Raw genomic sequence first — 20,086 nt, 5'->3', positions numbered from 1 at the left:
CTCAGAAAACAGAATAAACAAATAACAACAAAAAGGACCCAAAAACAAAAACCCCATGTAATTTCTTTTATTTTGTATGTGTTGTGTAGGCATGTATAGTGTGTCCTGTGTGTGTGTGTGAATGTATATTAGAGCCCAGATATTGGGTGTCTTTGATGATTGTTATATACCATATTTTTCCTATTTTATTTTTTAATGCAATTTCATAGACTTAAATGGTAAAGTTTAGACATTTTCACCTCCTATTTTTTTCTCTTCCTGTTGAGCATGTTTTATTTTTAAGCCTTTTTTTTGGAGGGGTTTACTACTTACTTTTTTAGTTAGGACAGGATATTAGTATGTAGTTTCACTTGGCCTGCAACTTGAGAGATGTGCCTGCCTCTGCTGGGATTAAAGGTTTGTGCCACCATGCCTGCCTGCTCTACCTTATTTTCTGAAACAAGATGGCTCTTTCATTAAAGGTGGAACTCAGTGATTCAGCTCGATTAGCTAGCCAGCAGGCTACGGGCTGCCACTGCCTGCACATCTGTGGCCTCAGCATCACAGTGCGCCTCGCCTCGCCTTGCCCAGCGTTGCCCTGGCTGCTGGAGATCTGAGCTCAGGCCCTCATGCTTTCACTGTACACACTTTACCCACAGAGCTGCTTTTCACAGCTCTGATTTGCATATTTTGCTCAAAAACTAATTGCCTGCCTTCACCAGTTCACAGAGGTTCTGTCATTCCCTAAATCTGTGCTTTCAAAGATGCCTGTTGCTGCCATAGTTGATTGACAGCATCACTACCATTCAGGCTCAGCCGTGTAAGAAGGTGGCTTTGCTGGCTAAGCTGTTGATGCTTGCATTATATTCTATAGTGGGAGAATGGTATATAAATTGAAAGGTGAAATTCTGAGAGTTTAGTGAAACCTCTGTGTTGTAAATGCTTTGTGTAAGTCACTGATTTCAGCGCTGCCTTCCTCAGTGCATTCTTTTTAGAGACTGAGACAGAGCTCCGGTGCTGGCAGTGGCTGTGGGGCTTGTTTCTGGTTTTTTTTTTTTTTTGCTTGTTGGCATTTGTTTGCTTGCTTGCTTAAGTTTTTAGATATAATCTTAAGCCACCATTTTTTTGGCAAGATGGTGTGACTAATAACGGTGCTGTCCTCATTAGGTTACTATGAAGATGAACATCCTACTGTTAATGTTACTATGACCTAGGCATAGTTCTAAGTACTTGGCACACTTTAATCCTCTAAAACCTTTTAACAACTCTATAAAATATAGTCCTGTTCTTGATTTCATGGAATTGGAAACAAGAATATAGAGCTCAGTAGTTTTTGTCACATTGGGAAATAAAAACCAGTGACTGGCGCTGGAGTGGTGGCCCAGTGGTTATGTTGCTCCACTCTCTTCCAGATGATCCTACTTCAGTTCCTCGCACCCACGCTGGGCTGGGGCTCACAGTTGCCGGTAACTACAGCTCTAGGGTTCCTGACACCCGCTTTTGACCTCCACTGGGACGTGAACACACACGAAATATACTCATACACATAAATATCAATTATAATAATAATAGTGTTATTATTATTAATAATAATATATAGAAAGCAGAAGAGCAAGGTGTGAAACATGAACAATCTAGTTTTGGAGCTAAAGATTTACTTTTTTTCGCTAAGAGATAAAATGCTGTTAGACGTTGTGCTCAGCTTGTGTCCTGTAGAAGTTAAGTCTCTGTTCTCCTGGGTTTAAAATCTTCTACCTATTTTTCCTCTCATACACAAAACTTTATACTTAGCACCCCTCCCTTTTAGTTTAGTGAATATTTGAAGATGCCCCAAGCAACTATAAACACATGCCCATTTCATGAGATTTTTGTTTACACTCCTCTTGTTTAACTTGGTAAAGAGTTGAGAGAGCGCTTGACAGTGGTGCTGTTGCTCCTATGTGTCCTTTGCCATCTTTTAGATCTTGACCTTTGGTCTCCTCTTTGGTCCTAGACTGCTGGAAAGTTTATCCATTCTTTTTTCTACTACAGCATTCAAGGCTTAACCAGAATTCTCTGTGACAAAGGTCTCTTATGCTATTCTAGGCTGTTCCTTTCCTCTGTGTTATGCCCGCAGTCCACATTTGATTCTGGAATTGACTACAAGGTTTATAATGCAGGCTAGGTCATCTTAGCTCCAGCACAGTTGATGTTTCGGAGAAGGTCTGCTCTGTTCATAGTGGCACTGTTAACTTCTTCCCTAGCCTTAGCCCCTAAGGGTTGTTGGACTTCTGTGGTGCCTTCTCGACCTCTTCTTTGTCTCCTGGGTGGTACAGAATTCACTCTTACCTAGATTTGTCATCTGCTATTGCTAATTCTTGTTTTATAACTCTGTTTTACTCATTTATGAATTTGGAGACATTTGTAATTTGTGGCTTTACCATGGATGTTAATTAAAATGAGAGATTATCAATAGAGCATCCATTATAGAAGCAGCACTTTACTGCTTTCCTTGGAGCTGTCAATCATTGTAACACATGCTACTCTGTGTGTCTTCTTTCATATGTCAGGAAGTTCTGAAGTTGGTTCGTATTTCTTTAAATAAGGCAGAAACATGCTTATTGGTGTATTTGTTTTATGATTTTATTGGGTTTTTATGTCTCTTATCTCCCTTCAACTTTCCACCCTAATCCCTTCCAACCCCCTGGTACTAGGTAGGAGAAAAAGAAGGTTGCAGGGAAAGGGGGCATAGACCTCCTTAGACTGCATCTTGCTGACTAGGGTTGTGTTTCCTGGGGCATGTCCAATCATCACAGTCAGAGTACCCAGCAGTCCAGCAATTGCAAATGTGGTACCAGGGAGGGCAGCAGTGTAAGCCACAGGTCCTCTCCAGAGAGCAGAAGACAGTCGTAGTTATCAGCTGGGCTGTGGACAACCTGAAGCAGCCCTGTATCCCACAGCTGGGATCAAGACAAAAACATTCACATGCCATAACTGGGTTTTTAAAGAAACCAAAATTCTCACACATTCTCACTCCATATGTTCTTATTCTTTGCAAAATGATAGATCTTTATTTGGTTTAAAGGGCTTGTTGGACACAACTCAGTAGTAGAGAGATTATCTAACATGTAAAAGACCCTGGGTCCAATCCCTCAAACTACACAATAAGTACTTAGATAAATAAAAAGTAGGTATGTTTAAGTAGGCTATCCTGAGGCTGTTTGTATGACTTTATGATGTGAATGCCTTTCCAGGACTAAGTGTGGCTCTGTGGTAGACTGCGTGCTTAATGGATTCAGTCCTCAGTACTGGGTGGGGCAGTGGGGCGTAGGTGAAGAGAGAAGAGAAGAACATGAACATTTTAGATAACTATCACTTTATTTAGAGAAATTGAATAACTACTTTTGGGTGATTGCTGAGAATCACACCCAGGACGTTGTTCATGCTAAGCAAGTGCCCTGTTCGTAGTCTGCATGCGCAGGCCGAATCCCATCCTTTAAGCAGTTCTTCGTAGGCCAGGTCGTCCTGCAAGCCTCTGGCTATGGCTGTAGGTGCTCTGTATATCCATCTCAGACTTTGGCCCCAACAGCTTCTGGCCTCAGTCATGGAGTCTTGTCTCCTGTTCTTTTGCTTGTAAATCATAGGTTCTATTCTATGACTAGCTTTACCATGTCTTTCTAAAATTTAAATAAAGGGGATTTGTGTTGGCATCCTGTCTGCTGTGTTTCACCTAAGGTGAAAGCTTCTTAAACTCTTTAAAGTAGGTTTCAGTTTCTTACATAATTCAGGTCGAAGTTAGTGTTTTATGTTTTAAAACTTGATTATTTAATTCATTGTACTGTTTAGAAATTTTGTAACAGGGTGTCTGCTTGCCAGTCATGAAATATAGCAAAGCTTCAATTTTGGTAAATTTTCTGTAATTCTATAAAAACAATTATCGGTTGAAGTCCTGGGTTTTAAAATTAGCTTTAATTTTATTATCACAATGTAAACTAACATTTAGTATGTTGTGCCAGACACTCATTGCTCTCTGCGTTTTGTCTTCTGTCACGTGTCCTTGTGTCTACACTAGTAGCACAATACTCCACAGTTGAAAAAAGTGACCTTCAGGGTTTGGGGAATAACTTAGTGGATAAAGTGCTTCCCGTGTAAGCATGAGGACCCTAATGTGGCTCCCAACACCCCACATGAAGTCACACATGAACACATGCACACACGCATGCACACTCTCAGTGTGTCTCTTCCCTCCCCGCCTCTCTCCTCTGTTAAAACAACCTTCTTAGCCAGAGAACTCCATAGTGCAGGATTATAACTGTAGGATGGAGTGAAATGCCCATTTAGACAAAGTTACGTTTGTTTTTCTAGAAGAAGCGGTATGTGCCTATAATCCCAGTAGACACCAGAGGATCAAGGTTCCAGGCCTGCCAGAGCAGCCAAGTGAGACTGTGGGGAACTACAAAGAGGGAGAGTTCTGTGGTGGCGCTCTTCCATGGTGGAGAGGTGGGCTCCAGCAGGCGGACCTGCTTGGCTCAGCACCCTTGACATAGATTCACCCACACTCACTGTGTGACTGCTTCAGGGTCAGTCACACTCTCACTTTACACTTGTGGATTTTGTGATATTCTAGTTTTATCTTGTTTGGCACAGTGTTGTGATTCTGTGCTAACTTAAATTATCTTCAGCTTCAGTTGGGTTCTCAGCTCGAGACTCCTAGAAGTGTCAGTCTTGTTTCTTCCCTCTGCTCTGTACCTTCCTCATGTGGAACATGGCAGTCTCATTCTCTCTGAGCTGCACAATACTGAGGCAGCTTCTCTCACTGTAACGGGAATTTCCCAGACTTCTCGGCCTGAAGAAATGGAGTACTTGCTGTGCAGATGTGAGGATCTGTGTTTGATCCCCAGCACCCACATAGAGAGCCAGGCATGGCGACGCCTCACTGTAACACCAATAACAGGAGAGATGGAGGCTCTGGGGCTTGCTCACCAGCCAGCCTGGCCTAATTACTGAGCTCCAAGTCCCAGTGAGAGACTAAGTCTCACAATGCATCAGGTGGGTCCATGGCTTCTGAGGATATAATCCTGAGGTTGATTCTAAGTCTCGCACCTAAACCCATATACATGTGCATACCTGTGTGCTACTGCACGCTAGCACACACCCTGAATACCCACCTCCTCTGAAAAAAAAGAAGTGGAAGTTTATTTTACGCACCTTGTCTGATAACAGTGAGTGAATATTTGAGGAACAGGTTAAGTCCCAAGGTTGAGTTGTTTTCATTGCCTGTACGGGGTCTTTAATGACTACTGACTCCTTCTCAGTACATGGGTGGGAACATCAGGGAAGCAACTTACATTGGTTGCCTTTTAAATTTATTCCTTGATAAGTTTATATATGTATACTTTTATAATGCATATTGATAATATTCACCTCCCATTCTCTGCTTACCCACTTCCTGTGCCCTCTATAACCCTTCTTCCCAACACATCTGCCTTCTATGCTCATGTTTTAAAACAACAACAACTACTAAGTTTAATTAGGGTTGCTTGTATGTGCATAGGTGTGGGGGGATTTAATGGGTAATGGGCACCTTACCAGTGGCTTTGCCACGGAAGAGAAATTACTTCAGCTCCCCCAATTGCCGCCCCACTGTGGATGGGACTTCACATGCCTATTTCTGTCCATGCTGGGATGTTGTGGGGTTACGGGCATAACTGAGTCCCAATTGTTGTGAGGTCAGAAGTCCAGAGAACAGTGTTACAGGGTAGTGGTGCCGCACGCCTTTAATCCCAGCACTTGGGAGGCAGAGGCAGGCAGATTTCTGAGTTCGAGGCCAGCTTGGTGTACAGATTGAGTTCCAGGACAGCCCGGGCTACACAGAGAAACCCTGTCTCAAAAAAACCAACCAACCAAACCAAACCAAACAAAAACAAACCAGAGGACAGTGTAGCACAGCCCTCCCCTCCTTCCATTCTCCTTCCTCAGTGTGCCCTGAGCCTTGCAAAGGTGGGGTGGTGCTGATTGTGGCTGCCCTCCCTGCTTGAAGATAGAACATTTAGCAGTCACTTATTTTCAGCACTTAGATCAGTTATGAGCCTATGTGCTGTCTACCACCTATTGCAAAAAGCAGCTCTCTGAGGGCAGCACTAATTTCTGGAGTGAATTGTTCGCACAACTGCATTGGTTGGAAAAGCCTTGTCTATCCTTCTGACTTTAGCAGGTCCCATTTGGACTGAGGATTATGGGGAGGACGAGAGAGAGCTAGTTGTCCATGGGTATGTTGTCTGTCCTTCCCTGGTAGCTTCAGCACTCTGGAACCCCACCGACTTCTGGGAGGAAGGCAGCCCCTTGCAATTTATGCTGGTCTGCCCCAGGCCACTTGCTTTATCTGCTCTTTGCTTTGTGTTTCTCAGTTAATTTGCTTACATTATCCCAGTGGTAGGGACCTTTACTCATTCCAGCTATTGTCATCTCATCAAGGTGCAAGCAGGCATCACTTTAAGAGATTCCCCTGAGAATGCCTCCCTTGTCTGGGCACATCTTTGCCAGTGGAAATTAATATTAATCCATTTCCATAGTGAATCATACTTGTTCCTGTCTGCAAAGCCTGCCACACAGTGAGGTCTTTTACCTGAAAGGCTACAGTGGAGAGATAACATAGACATGAAAAGGTGATCAGAGGAAAATCTAAGAAAGCAAGATACTGATATTTTTGCTTTAGGTGAATATTTGATGGAAATTATATTATAAAACTTAATGTAATTGTATGACTCTGGTTCAAATATAAAACTCCTTTTGGTTTACACAGTGGAATGGTCTGTGAAATGTCAGCGGATTGGGTGCATAACCATTGGATAAGTGCAGTTTTTACTCCCCCCCGCCCCTGCCTGTTCCAGCCCTGCTCGCTCTGGCCATATTTATTTCATATATGTGGGTACACTGTCAGTGTCTTCAGACACAGCAGCAGATGGCATCAGATCCCTATTGCAGATGCTCGTGTGATACCATGTGTTTCTGGGAATTGAACTCAGGACTTCTGGAAGAGCAGTCTCTCTAGCCCCATTTTTTACTCTTTATGAAAATAGATAATGCTATCTTTCTCACTATGGCTCCTGTAGTATTTTATCCATGGTTTAAGTGTGTTGGGTCCCTTTTTCATCCTTCACATATGTGTGTGTGGGATGCATAGGCGTATGTATGAAGTGTGTGTGTGCTTACTCACACACTTGCATGTGCTCAAACATGGGTTCACAAGCATATGGAGGCCTGAAGTAGATATCAGAAATCACCTTGTCATTCTTTCACCATATTCATTGAGTCGAAATTCCTCCGATAAACCTAGAACTCTCCAAGATGGCAAATCTCTAGTCAGCCTGCTCCGGGGAATTCATGGTCTGCCCATTTGAGCTAGAGTTGGAAGAGTGGCTGGTCTGCCTGTCTGACAGGTACATGGCTTCCTAGGGATCCAGGTTGTGGTCCTCAGGCTTGGGAACCAAGCAGTCTCCTCAGCCCAGTCTAAGTTTACTTTAATTGGGGATTCTTCAATTATTTTTTTAAATCAAGGCTTTTGGGGTTGTTTCCTTTTTTTTTTTTTTGGTCCCAGGGATTCACCAGGGTCTTAGACACGAGGTCAGTGCTTTACCGCAGCTACATCCAATCCAAGCTAGCATATTGAACAGTAAACACTTTTACTTTTAAAAAAGTCAAGGATTTTTTAGTGTAATGCTCCCTCTTGTTCATTTTATGGTGGCTAACAACTCATCAGTAGCTTATCAAATCACACTTTCTGCTCCTGGAATTTATTTTGGAAATTTTTTGAACATTCTCTCTTACCCCCAGCTACTGCATGAATTGGGTCAGCTCTGTGAGTACTGTATGCACCCTGAAGACAGAGAGCTTTGTTCATTGTTGTGTATCAGACATCTCAAATAGTGCATAGCCTGGGGTTGGTGCACAGCTAAAACTCCATAAAACAACTTTGATCAGTCACTGTGGGGTTGCATTGCTTCTTTCCTACCGGTTAAGAGGTAATCATAATCACCTCTGCTTAGAGTTTCCAGCTAAGACTTTTGCCCCTTTCACTTTGTAATACTGTTGCACTGTCTCTGAGAACTATTTTGCTAGGTATTTAAGATAGAGGGAAACATTGCTTTTGCAACCATTTCCCAGTGTTGTAATTAAAAAAATAAGATTTGTTCTTATTTGCTTTGTTTGGATTTATTCTATTTATTTTATGTGTATGTGTGTACAGTGCCCATAGAGGACACAAAAGAACACTAGATGCCCAGACCTGTACTTAAGTAGGTGACTGTGTTGTGTGCTTGGCACTGACCCTAGGTCTGCTTTCAAGGTGATGCATGCGTGTGCATGCGTGCTCTTAACTGCTGAGCGGTGTCTTCAGCTGGACAGTACACTAATTATCTCTTGTAGACAAGGAGCCTGAATGGCGGAGGGGCTAGTTAGTGAGAGTTTCTGCTTCTTGGAAGCATTTTCAAACTAGATTTTGATTTTTGGAAATTATTTTAAGGATTCTTCTTCAATGGGGATAATTCCAGAAAATATGGGCTTTACCTTCATGTCAGCTGGCACTAGATAAGCTTTGGTTTGTCCTAAATATTTTTATTCAGTTTTTTTTAAGTTGGGGTTTTATGAAGCCCAGGGTAACTGTGGACTCAATAAGTAGCTGAGGATGCTTAATTCCTGGGGTTCCTGCCTCTAAATCCTGGGTGTTGTCAATCCAGGAGAACAGAACCTCACCCAGATGAGTTTTTAAAATATTGTAGTGTTGATGAGAAACTAAGAGTATTTTTTATTTAAATAAAATCTTCCCTTTTCTGCATCATTGAAATAAACATAAGGTTCAAGGTTTGCTTGAACTCAAAAGTTCAAGACTGTTGCCTGGGCAACATAGTGAGGCCCTGCCTCCGAAACACAGAACAAGCAAAAACAAAAACAAATCTGGAAAGCAGCCAAACCCAACAGTAATGAAATACAGCTTCATACCCAGTAGAGAAGATTTAAAAGAAAGTTGTGGATGAGCATGAAGGAAATTAGAACTATTATACATAGCTTGTACTGTACATTGGTTCTACCAGTGTGGTAAGTTATATGGCATTTCCTTATAAGGCTAATTGTAGTTGCCATATAGCCCAGAATCTCTCCCCTAAGATTGTAACCATGAAAAGCAAGAAGGGAATGACCACAAGGCTTGCACACATAGCCAAGGAGTTGAGATTCCTATTGAGCAAATGAATAGAGAAAATGCCATTTGGAGGCTGGGGCTCAGTGTCAAGAGTGCTTGCTGGTTTTGCAGAGAACCTGAGTTTGTTTCCCAGCACCTACATGCTGCCTAATGACCATCTTTTAACTCCCGTCACATAAGTGGTGCCACATTCATACATGCAGGCAAGACACACACTTACTAAAATCATAATAAATCTTTAAAGAGTGCCATGTGTCTGTACAGGGGATGTCTTTTTAGCAATAAGGGAAGTAAATAACTGTTGTGTGCTACCCAACATGAACCTCAGTCACGATGCCAGTTAAAAACGAGCATTGGGGCTAGGGTGGCCTTTTATACATTAGGCTGCTGCCACTTGGAACTCGGGCCCTTAGATACAAAAGGCCAGTGTGCTGATGTGTGTCTATAGTTCTAGCACTGGTGAGGCAGACAAAGTTCCCTGAGGCTTGCTGGGCAGTCGTTCTAACCAAATTGGTGAATTCCAGGTTCAGTAAGAAAAACCAGTATTTTTTATTTTTAAAAAAAAGTGGGGAGGAGGGTGGGAACTATTGAGGAGTCCACCTGCTGTTGACATCTGTTCCACTCACATGCATGGAAATGCATGTACATTGGACATGTTTACCCAAACACACACAGAGACCAATTTATATGAGTCAGGCACCTAGCTTAATGGTTAGGACTGTCCGAGTTGGACGAAGATGGGAAGCCACTCCTCATGCCTGTGGGATTTCTTTATGGAGTGATGCAAATGTTCTAAATTACATCATAGTTCTGTGATAGCATATCAATATACATGATAATGTAGATTTGATATTTTAAAAGATGCATTCATTTTCATTTTCTATGTATAAATGTTTGCCTGTGTGGGATATATGTACTGTGTGTGCCTTGTGCCTGCAGAGATGAGCAAGTGGCATTGGATCTACTGGGACTGAGCTTAGAGACAGTTGTAAGATACATGTGAACCTAAGTCAACTCTAAGAGCTCTAAAGCCCTGGATTTATTTCATATAAAATTCTTATCAAAGGCATTACTTCTGTAAGCATAACTGAATTCTAAAGTAATACACACTGGTTGCCTGTGAAGAGATTCCATTTCTTAAATGTTTATCTGTGCCTATAAAATTGTATTCCATTTTACATATGGAAAGATTACATATTTTGTGAGTAATAAATTGCAAAATAAAGTACTAATAGGTCCTTTCTTTGATTCATTTTACTCTGACCAGGTCCTTCAAGGGTTAGATTATCTACACAGTAAGTGCAAGATAATTCACACTGACATAAAGCCGGAAAACATCTTGATGTGTGTGGATGACGCTTACGTGAGAAGAATGGCGGCCGAAGCCACTGAGTGGCAGAAAGCAGGTGCTCCTCCTCCCTCTGGGTCTGCAGGTGAGGGGCTGAGCCTCGGCTTCAGTCTGCTCGGGGTGGGGACAGCACGAGCCTGATGTGTGTGCACACAGTAGGAACCTTCTTAAGAGTTTGGATGTGGAAATGACTTCTGCTTAAGATGATGTTTGAGTTAATCCTTTGAACTCTTTGTTGTTGCCCTGTCTGAATTCTTAGCTGTTGCTTCATTACATAGGAGCATGTTCTTGTGTGGTCCAAGTCTCTGTGGAGAGTATATGATAGGTTTCCTGTAGCCTACCTTCAGTCTTCTGATTTTTTTTTTTTTTCTGATTTAGGTTTCATAACAGTATTTTCTTTTCTTAAGCAAAAGTAGATGCCTCCACCTCAGTGTAGCCAATACATCTGGTATCAGCCGTGGAAGCTCTAGGGTGGGGAGCGGGGAAGGGGAGCAGGGACTTAAGCTGTAGCTTAGTTTCTCTTGTGAGGGTGACAGGAGTCACTGGGGAGACTGGAATGTTGGCTGTGCTCCCCTCTGACTGACAGGGCTCCAGAGAGATGCTGTCACCTCACCTGGAGTGTCATTGTGATGTTATCATATCAGCTCATGCAACCAAATTCATGAAGCTTCTGACGCTTGCCCTGCTGAATTCTAGAGCCATTGCACAGTGTGCTGTGCTGTGTGATTTCATTTCCTGTGTGGTGCTTTCCCAGTAGTTTTCAAACACGACTGTGCAGCTTCTCATTTAACATGTTCATTGCCTCGTTTGCAGAACATGTTTGGTTCTGTGACTGATGGATAAACTCTTGCATTTCCTTTTCTTTTTCCGTTGTGCTCAGTTTGCCAGTGCTCTGAGAGAGGCTGTTTGCAGGGAAAGTGGCTCGAGTGCTTAGCTTCCTGTGGCCTGGAATTGCATAGTCTGTTTGAATTGCACAAACTTTTCCTAGGTTCCTATCTTTAGCAATCTCTGAGGTTCAAATTTTTCAAAGTTGGGTAGTTATTAAAAGACAGTATTATTTCATTTTGCAAATCAAATTACCCAAAGGTGCCTGTTTTCCTCTGAATACCCATTCTGTTTTATTTTGTTTTAGTGAGTACGGCTCCACAGCAAAAACCTGTAAGTATTCACATGTCTATTCAGCATGTCAAAAGGAACTGCTCACTCTTGAGCTTCACAAATTATGTAGAAAATATTATAACCTTCATTAATTTAGAAGTGGGCATGTTTGTAAATGCTCTGTGTCATCAGAAAACACTCATGACTTCCTGATGTGGGTGGGAATAGTCAATGCTGCTGCAAAGCTGAGGCTCCTCCTGGGCTCTCAAGGCTGCTGTTGGCCAAGTTGGTGAATTGCAAGGTTTTAGTTCAAGTTTAAAATATAATTGTTCCAGACTCTTTTTTAAAATGACTTCTGCTTGGCCTCCAAGTATCCTGTTTTGCCAAAAATAAAAAAATTTCATCTTTTATAGCCAGCTGTTTAAGTAAGAATGAGCATCATCAATTCTGTGATCCTGTCGAATCACTGAGCAGTTGGCTTGGAGAAGTTCCAAGTGTGGTGAATTGTCACTTGTGTAGCTCTCCCCTGGACTTTGGGGTTGGGTTATGGTCTCTGAAGCTTGGCAGGCACTCGTTGCCGGGCTTTCTGAGACTTATGGCTGTAGCTTGAGGCTGACAAACTGTGGCTTTTCCTTTTTTTGATTTTGATTTTTTTTTTTATATTATCTGCTTATTTCTGAAAGCTCATGGTATATTGGCTGTTGTTCACAGCTTGGTATCAGAGCCAAACTCAGATACTGTGCTGTTGGCACCCGTCTTGGCAGGTGTTTGTTTCTATCATTAAGGAGTGAAAATGACTGGATACAGTCAGCAGCAAGGAATGCTTGCAAGAGAAGATTCTCGCTCAAAGCCAGGTGTTTTACCATGCTCATCTCCTAGACTTTTTCTCCGAGAAGTCAGGGAGGGGACTAACAGTATGAGCCCAGCCCTCCCCTAAGGTGGCTCTTCTGGCTGGGTCAGTGAGGATAACTGTGTAGGTTGTAGGAAAGCACAGTTGGATTCACTAAGTTACCAACACGTGAACTCCTGAATAGTGTTTTAAAGAGTGCTTTTCTGACCCATGGCATCACACTTCCACCTTACCCACACTTTCTTACCATGTTGTAGATAGGAAAAATATCTAAAAACAAAAAGAAAAAGCTGAAAAAGAAACAGAAGAGACAGGCTGAGTTGCTGGAGAAACGCCTACAGGAGATTGAGGAATTGGAGCGAGAAGCTGAAAGGAAAATCCTAGAGGAGAACATCACCTCTGCAGAAGCTTCCGGGGAGCAGGATGGAGAGTACCAGCCGGAGGTGACACTGAAAGCAGCCGACTTAGAGGATACAACTGAGGAAGAGACAGCAAAGGATAATGGTCAGTACAGCTCGGAGCAGGAGGGAGAGCTGCTGGGTGTGTGGGAGCTGCACACAGGGCTCATCTCTGAGCCACAGGGTGTCTAAGAGCATCTGAGCTGCCACCGCCATTGGCACTAAGGACGGCTTTCTTCAGCTTCTCGGTGGAGATGTGGGCAGCAAAATATCTGCCAGGTGGATGCCAACATCTCAAAGTAGGTTTTGAGAGGGGAGGAGGATGTCTGAGAAACGTGTTAGTGCGGTGATGACCCTCCCTTCATTTTGTGATTAACCTTTTCCTAACATTAACGCAGCACAGCTCTTATTCTAAAATGGCAGAAGAAAGGGCTAATGGCTGGAAAAATGGATCAATAGTCTTGCAGAGGAACCAAGCTTGGTTCCCAGTACTAACAGTGTCAGGTTGTTCACAGCCACTTACAACTAACTCCAGCTGTAAGGGGGTTCACACACTAAGGATCAGGTACAGTAAGGGTCTTCAAAAAAAAGAGGAAAAAGAAGGGATTGAAGTGAAAGCCCCCCCCCCCCGACCCCCCGAGCTAACTTGTTCCTGATGAGAGGGCTCATTATTAAATGAGCAGAAACAAGATTTAGAAAGCTACCTTGCCTTGGCAAACAAAAGACATGTTCTGAGGTCCGTTAGAAGTGGCTCTTAGCCAGGTTTGGTGGTACATGTGCAGGCCTTGGATCCCGGCACTTAGGAGGCAGAGACCGGCAGATCTCTGAGTTTGGGGCCAGCTTGACTCCTGGAGGGCAACCAGAGCTACACAGAGAAACCCTGTCTCAAATAAAAAAAGAAACAACTAGAAAAGTATAAAAAAAACAGATCTCTTGGTATGAGGCCTAACTAAGACTACTTTGAAAGGAGAGCCACGACTCCTGATCTTAATCTCATCTTCTTTAAGGTGAAGTTGAAGACCAGGAAGAGAAAGAAGACGCAGAGAAGGAAAACGTGGAGAAGGATGAAGATGATGTTGAACAGGAACTTGCAAACATAGACCCTACCTGGATGGAGTCCCCGAAAGCCAATGGCCATATTGAGAATGGCCCGTTTTCACTGGAGCAGCAGCTGGAGGATGAAGAGGAGGATGAAGATGACTGTGCAAATCCCGAGGAGTATAACCTCGACGAGCCAAATGCCGAGAGTGATTACACTTATAGCAGCTCCTATGAACAATTCAATGGTGAATTGCCAAATGGACAACATAAGAGTTCAGAGTTTCCCACACCGTTGTTTTCTGGGCCCTTAGAACCTGTGGCCTGTGGCTCTGTGATTTCAGAGGGATCGCCACTTACTGAGCAGGAGGAAAGCAGTCCCTCCCATGACAGAAGCAGGACAGTTTCAGCCTCTAGTACTGGAGATTTGCCAAAAAGTAAGTGCCCTTTTGCATCTTTGTCTGCTTGCTCTGCATAGGGTCACACCTGTGACAGACACTGTGAAGAGAGTGAGAGGGCAAGAGCAACCCTTACATTTTAATGCTTGTATATTCAAGAGAAAATACAATGCTTTAGACTATATCTGTCCTCTAGGCTTGCTCTTACTCTCTAAATCCTATCCCTGGGCTTTATTTATTTATTGTATATTTATTGAATAACATCAGATAGTTAAAATGTGTTGCACCATTACCAAACTCATAGCTTTCTAGACACCAACCCTCTTCTGGCTGGTAGTAGTCATATTGGGTTTTCTTTCTGTTTAAGGGAACACCTGTCTGCTTTCAGCTATACCAAGAGAGAACTTGTGTTTTATTAGATAGTTGACCTTGTTTATACAATCCTACTTGCTTGCTTTCTCTCTCTCTCTCTCTCTCTCTCTCTCTCTCTCTCTCTCTCTCTCTCTCTCCCTCCCTCCCTCCCTCCCTCCCTCCCTCTTTTTTTCTTCCTTTCTTTCTCTTAAATATTTATTTATTATATATGTAAGTACACTGTAGCTGTCTTCAGACACTCCAGAAGAGGGAGTCAGATCTCACTAAGAATGGTTGTGAGCCACCATGTGGTTGCTGGGAATTGAACTCAGAAGAGCAGTCAGTGCCCTTAACCTCTGAGCCATCTCTCCAGCCCCAAATCCTGCTTTCTTTTTGTTTGTTTTTTTGTTTGTTTGTTTGTTTTGTTTTGTTTTGTTTTGTTTTTTAAACAGGGTTTCTCTGTGTAGCCCTGGCTGTCCTGGAGCTCACTCTGTAGACCATGCTGGCCTCAAACTCAGATCTGCCTGCCTCGACTTCCCAAGTGCTGGGATTAAAGGTATGTTTCACATCTGTGTGTTTAAAACTGAAAAGAGCTGGGCGGTGGTGGCACATGCCTTTAATCCCAGCACTTGGGAGGCAGAGGCGACGGATTTCTGAGTTCAAGGCCAGCCTGGTCTACAGAGTGAGTTCCAGGACAGCCAGGGTGACACAGAGAAACCCTGTCTTGAAAAATCAAAAATAAATAATAAGATTAAAAAAAAGAAAAGAAAAGAAAGAAATTTTTTTTTAAGAAAATGTATGTGCATCGGTGTTTTGCCTGCATGTGTGTCTGTGTGAGGACGTCAGATGCCCTGGAACTGGAATTACTGACAGTTGGAGCTGCTGTGTGGGTCCTGGGAATTGAACCCAGGTCCTCTAGAAGAACAGCAGATGCTCTCAACACTGAGCCACCTCTCCAGTCCCCAGAAAGAAATCCTCAGAGAGAGAGAGAGAGAGAGAGAGAAAGAAAGAGAAAGAATTAATTTATAATTGTAATGAGTGAGTGAGAAAGTGCTATCTAACTTAGGCAATCTAAAATTCTAGTGCAGAGAGATTGCAGACCTCATCATTTTCATGTAAAGAATACTTGGGCACTGTGAGAGGTGAACTTCTCTTTTGATCGGCAGGATGCTGTGTAGCTGCCTTGCCTGCTTTATTTATCTTGGCAGAAGTAAGTGGACAACAACTCATACGTGGGCTCTACTGTCTCCCCCGAGCGACAGCCCTGGCCTTTGTTTTGCTGTTCATGCTTGCTCTGCAGTCCCTTTGGGAGGTTACACATCACGTGTGCGTTACCCTGGTTTCTGTTCTTACCTTATTCTTGGCATACTGAACTCTTCCTGTGACTTGTCTGCGCCTGCCCGTGATTTCCATTGGCTTCCCTGGCATTGCTGGTTCAGTCCCTGTGTGGTCTAACTACTGAGCCCTAGCAGCGAGTGAATCCTGAGCAGGAAATGGAGTGAGCCTTGGTATGAGATGCTGTGGGTGAAGCAGCAGTGTGAAGGGCCTCTCTGGGTCTTAGCTTCCACACTGCTGTCGTGAGTTGATTGTCATCGGCACTCTTGTTCTTTTCTATCATAGGCCCTGGGTTGTAGTTTGTGTCAGCTTGACAAGCCTGGCAAGTGGGAACCTTAGTTGAGGAATTGCTTCCATCAAGTAGACCTGTAGGCATGGCTGTGGACATGTTCTTAATGACTGATGTAAGATGGCTCACCTCACTGTGGGTGGTACCACTCCTGGGCAGGTGGTTCTGGGCTGTATAAGAAAGGAAGTTAGGTAAACCATAGGGAAGAATTCAGTAAGCAGCATTCCTCTGTGGTCTTTGTTTCAGTTCTGCCTCTGGGTTCCTGCTTGAGTCCCTGCCCTGATGTCCTTCAGTTGTGATATATGATGTGGAAGTATTAGCCAAGTAACCACTTTCCTCTTCCAAGTTGGTTTGATCAGTGTTTTATTACAGCAGTAGAAAGCAATCTAGGGTTCCCTTGCCAGCCCTTTCTCAAAACAGGCCCCTCTTTGCTCTGGCCCTGAGGCACAGGCCTTGCTTGGCTCTACTGCTTCAGAAGCTTGTTGTTTCTATAGTGTTCCTAGCTGCCTTCCTGACTTCTTCCAAATCACTCTTCCAGCTTGCTGCTAGAGTTTTAAATCACACTAATTAGATAAATTCCCTTGTTCCTGATTCTTCACAGCTCTTCTTGGGGCCCAGCAGTCCTCTCTACAGTGGTACATGTGCTAGCCTGCATTGCCAACCAGGACATGACATGAGTTTCCTAATTTGAGTGTGTCCTTTTCTTGACATATGTCACCAAAGTGGCATATTGAAGGGGTTTGGGAAGTGTTTGTCCAAGGAATGGGTGAGGTGTTGTCCTTAACTGTTCTAGTTCTGCCCCTCATCTGGATAGAGAGGCTGTTGGTGCCAGTGGTTTAGGGTGTTCCAGGGCTTCCTCAAAGAAACTCTGCCACTTTTATTCATGCTCTAGTGGAAGCAGAGAAGAGTTACTGGCTTGTCATTCTGGAAGAGAAAGATTGGCAGTAGGTCATTTGTTGCTATGACAGGTCACCATGGGGGTGACTTCATCTAAGGAGGTAGTCTGGTTTCAGGCACACTTAGAATGCTTGTGCAGCAGGCTTGAGTATATCTGTGTTCACATGGGCTTTTTGAGTGTTTCTACAGTCACAGCCCTCCTCTCGCCCTGATCCCGGCAGCACACGCTGAGAAAGGAAATCACTGCACAAGCAGATTCTGTTTCACCTCTGCACCTGTCTGGCCCAAGTTGATCCATAAGCTGAGGTCAAACATGAACTGACCAGACTAGAGACTTCAGAGCCACCCCAGGGCTCCTTAGATGGTTCAGGTCCTGTTAGCCCTCCTGCAGTCTGCACTGCTGTCAGCAAAGGTGACCTTACTTCTTGTGTGGGATCTACCAGCACTATGGCTCCTCAGTTTCAGTATACCCCGAAGGAGGCTTAGTGCCCACAGGCAGCAACTCGACATGAACAAAAAGATCCCCAACAAGAGATTAATTAATGTAGTACATTGAGCTAGATTTTCTGTTTAATCTGTAAATTCCATTTCAATATGACCAAAACTGTAAGTGTGTAGGATTGTGAGGATGAGTGTAGTTACAGTGTAGTTACGGCTTAACTGAGAGCTTTCCTAAAGCTGGAAACCCCAGGCCTGGACCTGCTGTAGAGACTCCCTCAGAGTCAGCTACAGGTGAGCCACCTGAGCTAATGAATTGCCCTAAAGCCTGCCTTTATGGCCCACGTCAACCCGAGAGAATACTAGCTTGACATCTCCCTTGTTCAAAACTAAGTCATAAGAGGTTTTAGCCTCTGCCTATAGTTGAGTTTGCTGTTAGTTGTCATGTGACACTTGATGTCTGTGTGCTTGCTTAGCTGAGGAAGCTGGAATAGGGTTGCTGTCAGCCTCAAGCTGCTGCTTAGATGGCATCGAGCGAACTGCTTAGAAGTGATTGGTCACCTGTGCTTATCTTTCTGTGGCTTCCAGTGAGCTGGATACAACCCAGGAGGAATGATCCCAGGTGCAGGATTCTATTCTGTCCAATCATTCTACCTAGCAAGCGTTGTGCTCACGCATGCAAACTTCATGACCCCAGTGCCGACTCTCTTGTTCTTTGCTCATGGCAGCAAAAACCCGGGCGGCTGACCTGTTGGTGAACCCTCTGGACCCACGGAATGCAGATAAAATTAGAGTAAAAATTGCTGACCTGGGAAATGCTTGTTGGGTGGTAAGTAGTGTTTTTTTTTTTACATTTTAATTGTGATTTAGTGTGCGAAGATGCTTTTGTTTTTTTTTTAAATATTTATCACATCTATTCCTTTCCAGCATAAACATTTCACAGAGGATATCCAGACACGTCAGTATAGGTCCATAGAGGTTTTGATAGGAGCAGGCTACAGCACACCCGCAGACATTTGGAGTACAGCATGCATGGTAAGAACGGCCTTTGCCACTCTCTTCTCTAGAAATGACTTCTCCTTAATGCTCTCAATGAGGTGGCGTCTTGTTAGAGATCATCCTTCACTTTAAAATGGGTGAGAAGAGGAAAATGTGCCTGGGTGTTTAAGCTTTGGGAGAATTCTCCGGTATGTATGTCTTGAGACATGGTCTCCTCTTCAGGCCCCGTGCAGACCATTGTCTCAAGAGTGAGATCCATCAGAGGAATTACCTTTAGTCTCTGGAAATGTGTGGGTGTTTCAGGCTCCTTGTCACACCATGGGGTAAAATCAGATGCCTTCTCCCAGGAGAGGGTGGCAGCACTTGTCACTTTGCAGCACTGGCATGTGGCCTTTACATGTGCAGGCTCTCTGTTCTCCTTCCTACTTAGAAGGGATTTCTCCATCTGCCCATGCACAGTTGCCTCCATCCAGCGCAGTCGCAGTGTGCTGGCTGCTCTTGCAGCTTGTGCCAGCACTGCTGAGACAACAGTGAGGACACAAGCTTCCTGGGCTTGAGTCTGGTTTTCTTTTTTCTTTCTTTCTTTCTCTCTTTTTTTTTTCTTTAGTTTTCCGAGACAGGATTTCTCTGTATAGCCCTGGCTGTCCTGGAACTCACTCTGTAGACCAGGCTGGCCTCGAACTCAGAAATGTGCCTGCCTCTGCCTCCCAAGTGCTGGGATTAAAGGCGTGCGCCACCATAGCCCGGCTTGAGTCTGTTTTTCTAGGATCATTAGTGGTGCTTTCCTGACAGACAGCAGGAGGAGGAACATCCCTTTGTATCTCTGCCTTTCCAGTGCTGATTTTGCAAGCATGTGCTGCAGTCTGTCCCCTACCTTCTTATATGAGTTCTGCAGATCAGACTCATGGGCTTCCATGGCAGACACTGCCCTGAGCCATCTTTTAGCCCAGTCTTTTTATTTGTTTCTTTTTTGAAATGTAGCCCAAGCTGGTTTTGAAACTCAGCCTCCTGAGTGCTGAGATTACAGGCATGGCCACTATACCAGGCTTAGTGCATCTTCTTGTCATCTACACTAAACTGTGAATTGGTAAGCATGAGTAGCCTCGCACTCCAGAGCCAGTACCAGCGTGTCTTCACTGTGAATCGCAGCCAGCTGAGCACGTTCTTCTCAGTGGGGTTTTTGTTGTTCTTTGATGGAAAAGGTGGCATGTTCGTGCACGTAGCTTCTGCTGCTGCCATAGTTATTCGACTTGGTCTTTCTTTATTTTATTGTAGTTGTAGGGCAGAACCCAGAGGTTCACCAGGCAAGTGTTTTTCCAATTGAGTCACATCTTCAGATCTTGTATTAATTTGTATAGAATTTTTTTTTTTTTTGGATATCTAAATGAAAGGGCTCCGGTTCAAGGCCTCCCCCCTCTTCCTCCCTCCTTCCCTCCCTTCCTCTTTCTGCTTTCTCCCTCTCCCTCTCCCTCTCCCTCTCCCTCTCCCTCTCC

General features: G+C 43.8%; 1 protein-coding gene across 16 annotated transcripts in view; it reads left to right on the top strand.

Moving 5' to 3' along the window:
• Srpk2 (SRSF protein kinase 2) overlaps positions 1-20,086 on the top strand; it is a 176,846-nt gene that overhangs the window by 143,847 nt on the left and 12,913 nt on the right. For 14 of the 16 annotated variants that reach the window (XM_021161969.2, XM_029477090.1, XM_029477091.1 and 11 more), the window contains 6 exons: positions 10,422-10,587; positions 11,635-11,660; positions 12,708-12,954; positions 13,856-14,323; positions 18,323-18,423; positions 18,522-18,629. In XM_021161969.2, coding sequence (XP_021017628.1) covers positions 10,422-10,587; positions 11,635-11,660; positions 12,708-12,954; positions 13,856-14,323; positions 18,323-18,423; positions 18,522-18,629 — 1,116 coding nt within the window. The remainder of the gene's footprint in view (positions 1-10,421; positions 10,588-11,634; positions 11,661-12,707; positions 12,955-13,855; positions 14,324-18,322; positions 18,424-18,521; positions 18,630-20,086) is intronic. The other 2 variants (XM_029477086.1, XM_029477095.1) reach the window with 1 other exon arrangement.

The sequence above is a fragment of the Mus caroli genome, chromosome 5 (assembly GCF_900094665.2).
Source record: "Mus caroli chromosome 5, CAROLI_EIJ_v1.1, whole genome shotgun sequence".
Classification (NCBI taxonomy): Eukaryota; Metazoa; Chordata; class Mammalia; order Rodentia; family Muridae; genus Mus; species Mus caroli.
Note: the sequence above shows the minus strand (reverse complement) of the source record. Positions and strands in the feature narration are given on the sequence as shown.